The sequence below is a fragment of the Gossypium arboreum genome, chromosome 11 (assembly GCF_025698485.1).
Source record: "Gossypium arboreum isolate Shixiya-1 chromosome 11, ASM2569848v2, whole genome shotgun sequence".
Taxonomy (NCBI): Eukaryota; Viridiplantae; Streptophyta; class Magnoliopsida; order Malvales; family Malvaceae; genus Gossypium; species Gossypium arboreum.
This window is the reverse complement of record NC_069080.1, coordinates 1,327,390-1,341,741: the sequence shown is the minus strand read 5'-3', so window position 1 is coordinate 1,341,741 and position 14,352 is coordinate 1,327,390. Positions and strand designations below refer to the sequence as shown.

Below are 14,352 nucleotides of genomic sequence, written 5' to 3'. Positions count from 1 at the left end.
ATGGTGCGAAGAAGGAGACGCCAGGCTTTTCAACATTTGAAAGATCGCATCAAGATAAAAATTGATAGCTGGAGCACAAGGTTGTTATCGCAGGGAGGGAAAGAAGTCTTCATAAAGGCTATTTTGCAAGCAATTCCAACTTATACGATGGGCTGCTTTCTGTTACCGAAATCAGTATGTGAAGACATTGAAAAAATAATAGCAAATTTCTTGTGGCAAAAAGGGTATGGGAAACGAGGGATACATTGGTGCTCTTGGAGTAATTTATGTGAACTAAAGGAGAATGGAGGCCTTGGATATCGCAATTTGACAAAATTTAACCTGGCTCTTCTCGCGAAGCAAGGCTGGAGACTAATTGAAAATCCTACTTCTCTTCTAGCGAAAACCTTAAAAGCTAAATATCATCCAAATTCAGAGTTCTTAAACTCAGAACTAGGAAACTTACCCTCATACACTTGGAAAAGTATATGGGCTGCAAAGGGTCTCTTGTTGTCGAGACTTTGTTGGCGAATTGGCAACGGACGAGATGTTCGAATTGAAGAGGATATATGGGTTCCAAATGCTGAAAATTTACATATTCAACAGGTGGTGAGAAATCAGAGTAAAACGAGGGTAGTAGATCTAATCGACAGTAACAATAGGTCATGGAAAACAGAGCTGCTCGAACACACCTTCTCAACAGATGATGTCCAAAAAATTCTCCAAATCCCGCTCACTACAATTCCCCACGACAACTTTCTGGCTTGGAGGGGGTAGTCAACAGGTGAATACTCAGTGCGAAGTGGGTATAAATTGTTATTACATGGTAACTTGCTTACTAATAATAGTTACAAGCTATGGGATAGTGACCTCCCTTCAAAAATACTTATTACAGTTTGGAGAGCCACCTTAAATTATTTGCCTACTCTAGTGAATCTAAGAATCAAAAGATTAACAAACGAGGGAGTATGTCCAAGATGCAAGAAAGGCCTGGAGAACAGGGAGCATATATTCCGTGATTGCACTGTTACAAAAGAAACATGGAATACATTACGATATGATTGGCCCCAGGATTTATCTCATTTGGAGTTTTTGGATTGGTTTACCTGGTTCATGCTAAACAAAGAGAACGACAGTTGCCGTATGTTCATTTGCGCTATCTGGGCTATCTGGCATGCTAGAAATCAATGGATCTATGAAGGACGACGGAGATCTGGAACAGAGACAGCAAGATTTATATTAGAGTATCTCCAAGAGCTGAACACCATAAAGCAGATATACCTTACATCAAGAATGTCTCAAGAGCTGTGGAAGCCTCCGGAGCAAGGGTTCTGCAAAATCAATTTCGATGCTGCAGTGGATACTAAAAACTACAGATCATGCTCAGGAATCATCATCAGAGACTGTAATGGGGATGTCATGAATTCAACAACCACAATAAATGAAAATGTACCTTCAGGGTTTGCAGCTGAAGCCCTTGCATGTTTACACGGACTTGAAATGGGGAAGATTCTGGGGTTAAAATATGTGGAAATCGAAGGAGATTCCCTGGCAATTATTAAACGAGTCAAAAGCAGAAATAGAGATAAATCGGTAATAGAGGCACACATCCATAATATTAAAGAACTGAGTAAGGCCTTCTACGAGTGTAAGTTTCAACATGTCAGACGAACAGTTAATGAGCATGCGCATATACTGGCAACAAGGGGTTTAAAAATGAAGAATACCACTCACCTTGCCCAGAGAAATAATGATCTGGATATTACAATCGCTGAAGTCGATCGCGGAAGGTGTTGAAGAAGAACCGAAGGTTTAAGATTGAGAAGAGAACCATTTATTTTTGCCAGACGATTGATCTTCTCCAGGAGCTGCTATAATTGAGAAAGAAGATTTTTTCAACAGGGTTTAGAAATGACAGCTCATAAAGCTGGGTTACCTTCCCTTTCTTTTGTCGTTTAATTTGTTTCTTTATTAGTATTTTAATAGGCCTGTGTATGTTTGGGCCATGCTTTATTTTCTTAGGAACAAGTTATAGTTTCCTTTCTTATTAATACAACCCAGTTTTTATTAAAAAAAAAAAGCATGTTAAATCAATTTAATAAATTTTTTATTTTTAATTATTAATTATTATTGATTTAGTGTTTGAAATCAATAATTCAATCACTTACTAAAAGAATTGACATGTATCGTGTTATTACCAAAATAATTATCCCGATATAAACCCACGTTTCCAACCATATAAATCCACGAGGCAACGTGTATATATCTGTTTTTCTTTGTTTCTGTGTCGATTACAAAAAAGTGTAATCTCTACATCGATTACATTCAGTATAGTTTTCTTTCATGATTTATTTAAATGCTTCTCTTTGGCTATTTAACACGAAATTTGCATTTCATACGATCCATCTTCCATTTTTGTCAGCCCTTGTTTTCCTTTTACCACAGTATTTATATTCTATCGACATGTGGCTATTTAACTCAATCAAGTTCTTGAAAACCTATTGCAGATGGCTTTGAATTTGATTATTGGCTTCAATTGGAGCATTGTCGAAACTCGAAATTAACTGCTGTGAAAATGCATTGGAGCGTTTTGCAGTTTCCTTTTCTACTGATCAATTGATAGGTACGTTGTAAATGGGAATGAATGTTTCGCTTTGATTCAATTTCGATTTGAATTGAACAGTTGAACTTATGAATTGCTTGTTTGATTTAAAGTTTCTTTATTTTGAGGATCTTTGTGGTATTGTTGAATTCTATATAGGTTTTAATGATCAAGGAAAAGAGCAAAGATGGAAGATTTATGGACTCTGTTTTGTGGGGATTTCACTTGTTCATATAGTGAAGGAAAGCTATGCCATTCTATTTTTTGGCATTTCACCCATCCCTCTTCTTGCATTAATCAAGGGACCATAACTTGTTTCAATATTGTGCTATTAATCATGCTCTTATTCAACATGATTCAGAAACCATTGCCGAAACCGGTTGCAGTTCCTGCTCGGTTTCGAAATTATTCTGCTTTACAGATGGCTTCAGCCATTGTTAGTGGTTGTCTCGGAATGGTGTACTTGTGCTTAGGCATTTGGATTTTGATAGAGAAGTTGAGGAAAACACAGACTGTTTTGCCTATGAATTGGTGGTTGCTAGCTTTGTTTCAGGGCTGCACATGGTTGTTGGTAGGTTTAATTGTGAGCCTTAAGGGTAATCAACTTCCCAAGACACCACTTCGTATACTTTCGATTCACACCTTCATATTTGCGTCAATTATTTGTATTTTATCGATTTTTGCTGCTATTTTGAATGGAATAGTCACGATAACAATAGTTTTAGATGCTTTATCATTACCTGGGGCAATATTGTTGCTATTATGTGCTTGCAAGGGATATGGATATGAAGATGGTGATCAGAACACCAATGAATGTGGCCTTTATGGCCCTTTAAGTGCTGATCACAATGGCAGTACCAAAGCTGCTTGCACTGAGCAAGTTACCCAATTTGCCACAGCTGGTTGCTTTAGTAAACTATCCTTTTGGTGGTTGAACCCTTTGATGAAAAAAGGTAGGGAGAAGACTCTTCAGGATGAAGATATACCTAAGTTAAGTGAGGCAGAGAGAGCAGAAAGCTTCTATTTGTTGTTCTCATACCGATTGAACAAGCAAATGCAATCCAAGCCATCATCACAGGCATCTATTTTGAAGACCATAATTTTATGCCACAGGAGAGAGATTTTTGTGTCTGGCTTTTTTGCATTGTTGAAGATAGTAACTGTTTCCTCTGGTCCACTGCTTCTTAATGCTTTCATTTTGGTTGCTGAGGGAAAAGAAAATTTCAAATACGAAGGTTATTTATTGGCCATTGCTCTCTTCTTAGCAAAAAGTTTAGAATCCTTATCACAAAGACAATGGTACTTTCGAACCAAACTAATAGGTCTTAAAGTAAGGTCTTTACTCACTGCAGCTATACATAAGAAGCAACTGAGATTATCCAATGCTGCAAGGTTGACGCACTCGAGTGGTGAGATAACAAATTATGTTACAGTTGATGCCTATAGGATTGGAGAATTTCCTTTCTGGTTCCATCAGACATGGACAACAAGCCTTCAGCTATGCATTGCTTTAGTGATTCTCTTCCAAGCTGTTAGACTAGCCATGATTGTAGCTCTAGTTGCTATCATTCTCACTGTGCTATGCAATACTCCACTAGCCAAGTTACAGCACAGGTTACAAAGCAAGCTAATGGGTGCAGAAGATGAGAGACTTAAGGCTAGTTCCGAGGCTCTTATAAACAAGAAGGAGCTGAAGCTGTATGCGTGGGAGAACCATTTTAAGAAAGTTATTGAGAATTTAAGGGCAGAGGAATATAAATGGCTATCAGCAGTGCAGTTGCGAAAAGCATACAATAGCTTTCTCTTTTGGTCTTCCCCTGTTTTGGTCTCTGCTGCTACCTTTGCTGCTTGTTATTACCTGAAAATTCCTCTGCATGCTAGTAATGTCTTCACTTTTGTGGCCACATTACGTCTTGTTCAGGATTCTGTAAGATCCATACCTGATGTTATCGGAATAGTCATTCAAGCAAAGGTTGCATTTGAGCGTGTTGTGAAGTTCCTCGAGGCACCAGAGCTGCAGAATGCAAATGTCAGGCTAAGATGCCATATGGAGAATAACGACCTATCCATTTCTATTAAATCAGGAGAGTTTTCCTGGGAAGAGAATTCTTCAAAACCCAATCTAAGAAACATAACATTAGAGATTAGGATGGGAGAGAAAGTGGCCATATGTGGAGAAGTTGGCTCTGGTAAATCAACCCTTTTAGCCACAATTCTTGGAGAAGTCCCTAACGTCCAAGTATCCGTAAGTCATAAAATTTGATTCTTTATGAAGGACGGATGCCTTTAGCCTTTTCTCTAAGCATATTGCTTCCTTTCATCTTTTTTTCTTAGCAGGTCTAAATAACATAAGGTAATTTGCTTCATTGTACAGATTCAAGTATTTGGAAAGATTGCTTATGTTTCTCAAACAGCCTGGATTCAAACAGGAACAATACAAGATAACATATTATTTGGATCTGCCATGGATAGGCAATGATATGAAGAAACACTTGAGAGGCGCTCATTGGTGAAGGATCTACAGTCGTTTCCCATGGTGATCTAGCTGAAATAGGCAAACGAGGAGTGAATCTTAGTGGTGGTCAGAAACAGCGAATTCAACTTGCTCGAGCTCTCTATCAGGATGCTGATATATACCTCTTAGATGATCCATTCAGTGCTGTGGATTATCAACTTTATTTAATGTAACTACAATCAACAGTCAGCTTGCAATTTGTTTAATTATCAACTTATGTGAAAGCTGACTTAAGATTATTGCAGGAATATGTTATGGAAGCACTATCACGGAAGGCAGTATTACTTGTGACCCATCAAGTTGATTTCCTACCTGCTTTTGATTCTGTTTTGGTTAGTGTATATATTGCCAGAGCATAAAGGATTGTCTTTCTTTTTTCGTTCTCTATGAAAACCTTTGCATCTTTTTATGTTTCAACAAAACATATTGTTGTAATGTTGATTTTATTGAAGTTAATGTCAGATGGGGAGATCCTGCAAGCAGCTCCTTATCATCACTTATTAGACTCCAGTCGAGATTTGCAGGACCTTGTTAATGCACACAAAGAAACTGCTGGGTATGGAAGAGCTGTTAAAGCAAGATCTTCCGTGAGTAATGGAACATCCACTAGAGAGATCAAGAAGAGTTATGTGGAAAAACTGTTTATACAATCTAAAGGTGGTCAATTGATTAAGCAAGAAGAAAGGGAAAAAGGAGATACCGGGCTTAAGCCATATATACAATATCTCAATCAAAACAAAGGGTTTTTGTTGTTCTCCGTTTCTATTTTAACTCACATTTTGTTTATGGGCGGTCAGATATTGCAAAACTCTTGGATGGCTGCTAATGTTGACAGTCCTAATGTTAGCACATTGAAACTGATCGAAGTTTACTTGGTGATTTGTGTTTTCTCAACACTATTCTTGCTATTTAGATCTCTTTCCATAGTTACCTTGGGTATTAGTTCCTCAAAATCTCTATTTTCACAGCTGCTAAATTCCCTTTTTCGTGTACCTATGTCATTCTACGACTCCACTCCTTTGGGAAGAATACTAAGTCGGGTAAGCATCCCACCAAGAGAATATTTACGTAACAGGAAAATGGTTCTCGTAACTAACATTTATTCCTTCTTTCCATATAGGTATCTTCTGATCTGAGCATTGTTGATATTGATATCCCATTCAGCTTAATCTTCACCATTGCGGCTACCGTAAATACTTGTAGCAATCTTGCAGTTCTGGCTGTTGTTACTTGGCAAGTCCTATTTGTTTCAATACCAATTATCTATGCAGCAATTCGCTTAGAGGTAACACACTAAAAGTTTTGTTTCAGAACTCGATGATTTTAGTATGTCACTATGTAAATTTGACTAATCTTGAAAACATTTTTGGGTTGTATATAGAAATATTACTTTTCCACGGCGAAAGATTTAATGAGGATAAATGGCACAACCAAATCCTTGGTAGCAAATCATCTAGCTGAGTCAATAGGTGGAGCCATTACAATAAGGGCTTTTGATGAGGAAGAACGGTTCTTTGCAAAGTGCCTTGACCTCATCGACACTAATGCTAGTTCGTTCTTCCACAGTTTTTCGGTGAACGAATGGTTGGTCCTGCGGTTAGAGACACTTAGTTATGCTGTTCTTGCCTCTGCCGCACTCTGCATGGTTTTGCTTCCTACTGGGACTTTCAGTTCTGGTTAGTGTAAAAAACTCTCACTCTTGTATACTAAATCAAGAATCTCATAGAAATTAATCCTCCATATCAATCATTGCAGGGTTTATTGGTTTGGCGCTTTCTTATGGTCTTTCATTGAATTTGTCCCTTGTATCTTCAATTTACTACCAATGCACTACTGAAAATCACATCATTTCTGTAGAAAGGATTAATCAATACATGTATATACCAAGTGAAGCCCCTAAAATTATAGAGAAGAATCGTCCTCCTTACAATTGGCCAGCTATGGGTAAAGTGGATATCTGTGATTTACAGGTATATTTTTTCTTTGGATGTTCTATACAGAACCAATTAGTATACTGAGAATTTATTTGAACAGATCAGATATTGGCTCAATGCACCATTAGTTCTTCGAGGAATCAGTTGAACAATTCAAGGAGGGCACAAGATTGGTATCGTTGGCCGAACTGGTAGTGGGAAGACAACTCTAATCAGTGCTTTCTTCCGTCTGGTAGAGCCAGCTGCAGGGAAGATTGTAGTAGATGGCATTGACCTCTCTACTATTGGCCTTCACGATCTAAGTGTTGTTCCAATAGGGTCGGAAGCGTCTAAATTATTGTACTAAAAAATCACACAAAGTTCAATTCCCAGGGAAGAGAGGTGGATCACAAGGATCTCTTAAATACCAAGTCTTTCCTTAGTCAGAATATCCATTTTATAGTAATTTAATAGCACAATTAAATACTACTATTATACCCTCAAATATTGAAAGAAAAATAGGACAAAAAAGAACACAAGAGTTTTACCGAGGTTCGGTAAATTATACCTACGTCCTCAGGCACTAACACCAGATGATAACTTTACTATCTCCAAAATATTACAAACAAATAGAATTCCTTAAGAATTCTCAAATGGGAGAAGAAAGAAAACTAAGAGAGAAAGATTGGTTGGGATGGTTGAAATGAGAAATGGTTAGGCCTATTTATAGTTGAGGTTTAGGGACTAACTTGCAAATGGCCTAAAAAAATTAGGGACCAAAATTGCAATATCCCTTTCAACTTTAAACAACTTGCCAACTTTTTTTTCTTTCGGTGCCAATTGCACCTCCCACCATTTTTGACTTTTCAACACTTACCTTATTTGATTTTTCAACAATCTCCACCTTGAAGATTTGATTAGGATAATCACATCTTCACACATTTCCTTCAACTCCCCAAATTCGATAAAGCTATCTTTTGTAGTGCCTTCAAATGCGCTCTCGAGCGCCATACACCTGAAGGTGCTCAAATTCTCAGGATGTTAATCAAGTTCAAACAATGATTAAACTTGATTGTTGTTACCACCTTGGTCATCATATCTGCGGGATTATCTGCTGTCGGAATCTTCTGAAGTAGAATTTTTCCTTTTTCAAAGACTTCCCGCACAAAGTGATATCTTACGTCGATATGCTTGGTTCTTGAATGATAGACTTGATTTTTCGCTAAATGAATAGCGCTCTGACTGTCACAATATAGACTAATGTGACTTTGAGCAACTCCCAAGTCTTTCAACAATCCATTAAGCCAAATAGCCTCCTTAATGCCTTCAGAATCGCCATATATTCGCCTCAGTAGTAGACACGACTCATCAGAGACCTGTAAGGTAGACTTCTAACTCATGGGGCTTTAGCAAGAGTAAACAGATACCCGTAGTTGAACGACGTTTATCTAAATCACCAAAGAAAGTCGAGTCAACATATCCAACTACAAACCGACCAAGTGCTTCATCCTGCTAAAAACTAAACCAACATCTACGGTTTTTCAAGATACCGTAGAATCCATTTCACAACTTGCCAATGTCCTTTTCGAGATCATGCATATACCGCTCACAACTCCAACAGCTTGTGAAATGTCGGGCCACGTACACACCATCGCATACATCAAACTCCCAACCGCATTAGCATATGGGACTTTTGCCATATATTCTCTTTCTTCTTCGGGTTTGGAGATAATTGAGCACTAAGTTTCAAATGAGAAGCAAGTGGGTACTTACATGTTTAGTGTTTTCATTTACACCAAAACATTGTAATACCTTTTTCAGATATTGCTTCGATTCAAACAAAGCTTGCCTCTGTCTATCTCTACTTATCTCCATGCCGAGAATCTTCTTGGCCTCACCTAGATCTTTCATCTCGAACTCTTGATTCAACTGAGCCTTCACTTATCTATCTCTTTTGGCTCTTGAGCGATTAACATATCATCAACATACAAGAGTAGATAAATGAAAGATCCGTCATGTAGCTTTTGTAAATACACACAATTGTCATATTTGCTTCTTGTGTACTACGCTTTTCATAAAGCTATCAAATCGCTTGTACCATCGCTTCGGGGATTGCTTCAATCCATATAGCGATTTGTTCAAATTACAAACCCAATTTCTACCACCAAGATCTCGTGTATCCTTCGGCTGAGTCATATAGATCTCCTCTTCTAACTCACCATGCAAGAAAGCCATCTTAACATCAAGTTGAGCTAGCTCCAAATTCAACTGTGCTACCAAGGCCAACAAAATTCTAATGGAGGAATGCTTCACAACAGGGAAAAATACATCATTGTAGTCAATTCCCTCCTTACGAAGCGTAGCCTTTAGCTACCAACATTGCCTTGTAGCGAACATCTTTCTTACTAGGAGATCCATCTTTCTTTGCGAATACCCACTTGCATCCGATTGCCTTTTACCTTTCGGTAATTGCGCCAACTCCCAAGTATTGTTCTTCAGAGAGATTGCATTTCTTCATCCATGGCGCTTTTCCATTTATCACTTTCTAAGCTTTGCATTGCTTCTTGATAAGTGATAGGAATATCATCATCAACAACGGGAAGGCGTAGGCCACCATATCGATAATCGAGCGGGTTTACTGAATTTCTCTCCTTGGCCTTGCAAATCGCAATCGGTTCGGTGTACTTAATGGTTTTGGGTCGAACCTCTTCAACCTCTAATTCCTCCATTGTGGTGGAGAATTAGACTTATTAACTGGGCAAATCCCCATCCGCTCAAACTCTACTGTTTTGGAGTACACTCCACCTGCTTGTGGAGTATCGCTTGTCTGAATATCTTCATCTACTACCTTTTCAATGTGGCGATTCATCAAAGGTAACATCTCTCACTGAGATCATTTTCTTTGTGCTTAAGCACCAAAGACGAAATCCCTTCACTCCAGAAGTGATTCCCATAAAGAGAGCTTTCTTTGCCCTCGGATCTAACTTTGACTCCTTCACATGGTAATATGCAGTGGATCCAAACACATGTAAGGAATCATAATCTGTAGCCGGTTTTCCGCACCATACCTCCATAGGAGTTTTTCTTTCTAATGCGAGATGATGGCAAACGATTAACAAGATGGCGGCGTATGTCACAAATTCGACCAAAATTGCTTGCCCAACCCAAAGATTGGACAACATACATCGAACTTTCTCCAAAGAATGTTCGATTCATACGCTCTGCCACTCCATTCTGCTGTGGTGTATCCCTAATCGTGAAGTGTCGAACAATACCATACTCTTGGCACACATCAAGAACGGATCACTTCTATATTCCCTCCATTGTCCGTCCTAAGCCGCTTGATTTTCTTGCCACCGGTTTTCGATCATAGTTTTGCATTTAAAAAACTCCAAGCACTTCATCTTTAGTTTTCATGGTATACACCCAAACTCTTCGGAAAAGTCATCAACAAAAGTAACAAAGTAGTGTTTTCCTCCCAACGAAAGTGTTTTGGAAGGCCCCACACATCTGAGTGAACATATTCCAAAATACCTTTTGTATTATGGATAGCAGATCTTAATTTCACTCTCTTTGCTTTCCCGAACACAATGCTCGCAAAATTTTAATTTGCAAGCCTTTGCACCTTTCAACAATCCTTGCTTTGCGAATTTGCAAGGATTTTTCACCGGCATGTCCCAACTTCATATGCCACAACCGCATTGAGTCCAATTCTTTGTTGCTTAAAGTCTGCAGCTGATCGCTCCAATAACTGTACTACCTTGGTAGTAATACAAGTTATTTTTCCGATGCCCTTCAATATCACAAGTGCGCCGGATGTCACTTTCAAAACCCCATCTCTCATAGTAATAATCGAACCATTGGATTCCAAGGCTCCCAATGAGATTAGATTTTTCTTCAAACCGGCACGCATCAACATCGCTTAGAACTCGGTTGATCTATCTTGATTCTTTAATTGGATTGAACCTATCCCAACAGCTTTCTGAGCATTGTCATTGCCCATATAAACAACTCCTCCATTTAGTTCTACTAAATCGAGAACCACTCCTTGTTAGGGACATATGATAGGTACAACCCGAATCCAATATCCACTCATCCGAATGGAATGACGATGATGATGCAACCGATGATAGTTCGAGTCACCGGTATCATGCTTTACAACACAAGCATCTACAGACTTTTCCCTTATTCTTCGACTTTGGACAAATTTTCTTCCAGTGGCCTTTCTCATGACAAAAGGCACATTCATCTTTCCCGAGTCTAGATTTTGACTTTGATCTCCCCTTCTGAGTTTTCTTCCGAGTGTATGAACGACCTCGGACTACTAAAGCTTCTGTATCTCTGATTGAGTTTTTCTGTTTGTCCTTCTTTCTCTGTTCATAACTGTATAAGGCCGCATGCACTTCGCCGAGATATATCACTCCTGCCATGAAGTAGAGTAGTTTCTAGGAACTCAAACTCCTCAGGAAGTGACCCCAACAGCATCAAAGCCAAATCTTCATCTTTGAATGTCTCATCCATATTTAGCAAATCAGTGACTAACTGATTAAATTTGGTGATGTGATCATTCATTGTGGTACCTGGGACGTAAGTGAAGCGAAAGTCTTTTCTTCAAGTGGAGCTTATTTTGACTGTTTTTCTTCAAAATTTTTCTTCAAGTGCCACCCACAACTTATTTGCAGAAGTCTCCTTTGAAAAAGCATACCTCTGCTCTCGAGAAAGGCATGATCGAATTGTGCCACATGCCAACCGATTGATCGCCTTCCAATCTTTCTCCTGTACATCATCTGGTTTCTCTTCATCAATGGCAATGTCTAGACCCTGCTGAAAAAGGGCATCTAGAACCTCACTTTGCCACATACCAAAATGGCGGTGCCATCAAAGATCTCCACGGCCAATCTTGCATTTGCAATTGTCGGTCTTGTCCACATGGACGATGTTGAAGCTCCTACACCGACCGCTTTTCTCCATAATCTTTCAATATACCTAAGGAAATCTTTTCGATGTGGAAGATCGTTTAAACGCAACCACAGAGCATACTACGATTAACCTTGACTCTTGATACCACTTGTTGTTCCAATAGGGTCGGAAGCGCCTAAATTATTGTACTAAAAATCACACAAAGTTCAATTCCTGGGAAGAGAGGTGGATCACAAGGATCTCTTAAATACCAAGTATTTCCTTAGTCAGAATATCCATTTTATAGTAATTTAATAGCACAATTAAATACTACTATTATACCCTCAAATATTGAAAGAAAAATAGGACAAAAAGAACACAAGAGTTTTAACGAGGTTCGTAAATTATACCTACGTCCTCGCACTAACACCGGATGATAACTTTACTATCTCCAAAATATTACAAACAAATAGAATTCCTTAAGAATTCTCAAATGGGAGAAGAGAGAAAACTAAGAGAGAAAGATTGGTTGGGATGGTTGAAATGAGAAATGGTTAGGCCTATTTATAGTTGAGGTTTAGGGACTAACTTGCAAATGGCCTAAAAAAATTAGGGACCAAAATTGCAATTATCCCTTTCAACTTTAAACAACTTGCCAACTTTTTTTTTCTTTCGGTGCCAATTGCACCTCCCACCATTTTTGACTTTTCAACACTTACCTTATTTGATTTTTCAACACTAAGGTCACGGTTTGGAATAATACCACAGGATCCTACCCTTTTTAATGGAACTGTTAGATACAATTTGGATCCTCTATCCCAACACACTGACCAAGAGATATGGGAGGTAAATTTTAATTTCTTTTGCCAATGATTCCTTCCATCATTTTAACACTATGAATATAATGGATAGTTGATATTTCATCTGCATTTTAAGGTTCTTGATAAGTGTCAACTTCGAGAGGCTGTTCGGGAAAAAGAAGAGGGACTGTACTCCTTACGTAAATTTCCTGAAACTTGATCATATCCTATTCCTTTTTGTTTTATATGTTGACAAAAGCCAATTGGTCATGAAGTTGTGGAAGATGGATCAAATTGGAGCATGGGACAACGACAACTATTTTGTTTAGGCCGTGCTCTGTTGAGAAGAAGTCGAGTATTGGTGCTTGATGAAGCAACAGCATCGATTCATAATGCAACTGACTTCATTCTGCAAAGAACTATTTGTACTGAATTTGCAGATTGTACTGTTATCACAGTGGCACACAGGATACCAAACGATGGTACTCGCCATCAGTGATGGTGAGTTTCTTTAATGCTGACCTGAGAATCAACATTTACATACAAACATACTTTGCACTGCATGCACTTCTTTCATCTTGCAGGCATCTTTCAATAATTAGGCATTCTACACTAGCATTTGAACCTTGGGAAAAAGGGGATTATATTGCCCCCATTTATTGTTTGGTAAACTAAACTGGTAGTTATCTAACTACCAGTAAATTTTTTTTTTTTATCACTCAACTATGATAAGTTACAAAATAGTCACCGAACTATTTGAATTTTTTGTAGTCATTAGCCGCTAAATTACTAACAGAAAAATAACTTGGAAGCTTTTAAAATTGGCATAATATCAATTTTAGTCCTCAACATTTATACATTGTGTCAATTTAGTTTTGATTCTAAAAAATTTAATCCTCAACATTTACACATTATGAAATTTGGTTTTTTTCTGCAACTTCACTGTTTTTTGTGACATTGGGGGTTAATTTTAAAAGAATGAAAAAATGGTCATTCTGTTAAAAATTTCATCTATTTTTACTATTAAAAACTAATCTCTCTATATTAGCATGAGGTATAATGCCACACCAGTTTTAATAGTAGAAATAGATGACATTTTTAATTAAAAGAACTAATCTGCTCTTTAATCTTGCATATAAGTTTGTTTACTCTTTTTTTATTGGTAAAAGGTAAATATAATTTGACTCAGGACCTTCATGGTACTTTTACTAGATTATACCCTTTTTCCTAATAAAATCACATAAGAATGAGGTTGTTTCTTTATTATACTTCAGGCAAACTGATGGAGTATGATGAGCCGAAGAAGTTAATGGAAAGAGAAGGTTCACTGTTCGGGCAACTTGTTAAGGAATACTGGTCTCAGTGTCACTCTGCAGAATCGCATTGAAGTTGTTCACCAAGTTTTCATTCATTTTATCCTTGCTTGATCAAATAAGGTTGCTGGGTTTGTAAAGCAAAGGACAGGGAGTAAGAAGTTGTTCTAGGTTCATAGATGCCGTCGTTGCCGGTTCGTGGATCCGAGAAGAAACTACAATAGATAAGAAACATGCTATATTCATAGGATTTTAAAGGGAAGCTGAAAGCAAATAAGGAAGAGGAGACTGTTCAGAATTGCAGGGGAACAACAGATTTCTTGTGTAAACC

General features: G+C 38.0%; 2 protein-coding genes across 2 annotated transcripts; both read left to right on the top strand.

The window, feature by feature from the left end:
- Window positions 1-756, top strand: LOC128284322 (uncharacterized mitochondrial protein AtMg00310-like). Its single transcript, XM_053022312.1, has one exon. The coding sequence runs from the start codon at window positions 1-3 to the stop codon at window positions 754-756; it is 756 nt and encodes a 251-aa protein (XP_052878272.1).
- Window positions 757-2,768: 2,012 nt separating this feature from the next.
- Window positions 2,769-14,328, top strand: LOC108456389 (ABC transporter C family member 10-like). Its single transcript, XM_053022240.1, is given in 14 exon segments — window positions 2,769-4,826; window positions 4,956-5,112; window positions 5,115-5,265; window positions 5,332-5,428; window positions 5,549-6,136; window positions 6,217-6,381; window positions 6,478-6,772; window positions 6,852-7,066; window positions 7,131-7,328; window positions 12,647-12,754; window positions 12,845-12,908; window positions 12,984-13,182; window positions 13,184-13,209; window positions 13,983-14,328. Coding segments are annotated over 14 exon segments (4,434 nt in total). The 3' UTR covers window positions 14,096-14,328.
- The last annotated feature ends 24 nt before the right edge of the window (window positions 14,329-14,352 follow it).

Excerpts from the sequence above, each read along its gene's own strand:
- LOC128284322 (XM_053022312.1), top strand. The coding sequence starts at position 1 with ATGGTGCGAAGAAGGAGACGCCAGGCTTTTCAACATTTGAAAGATCGC.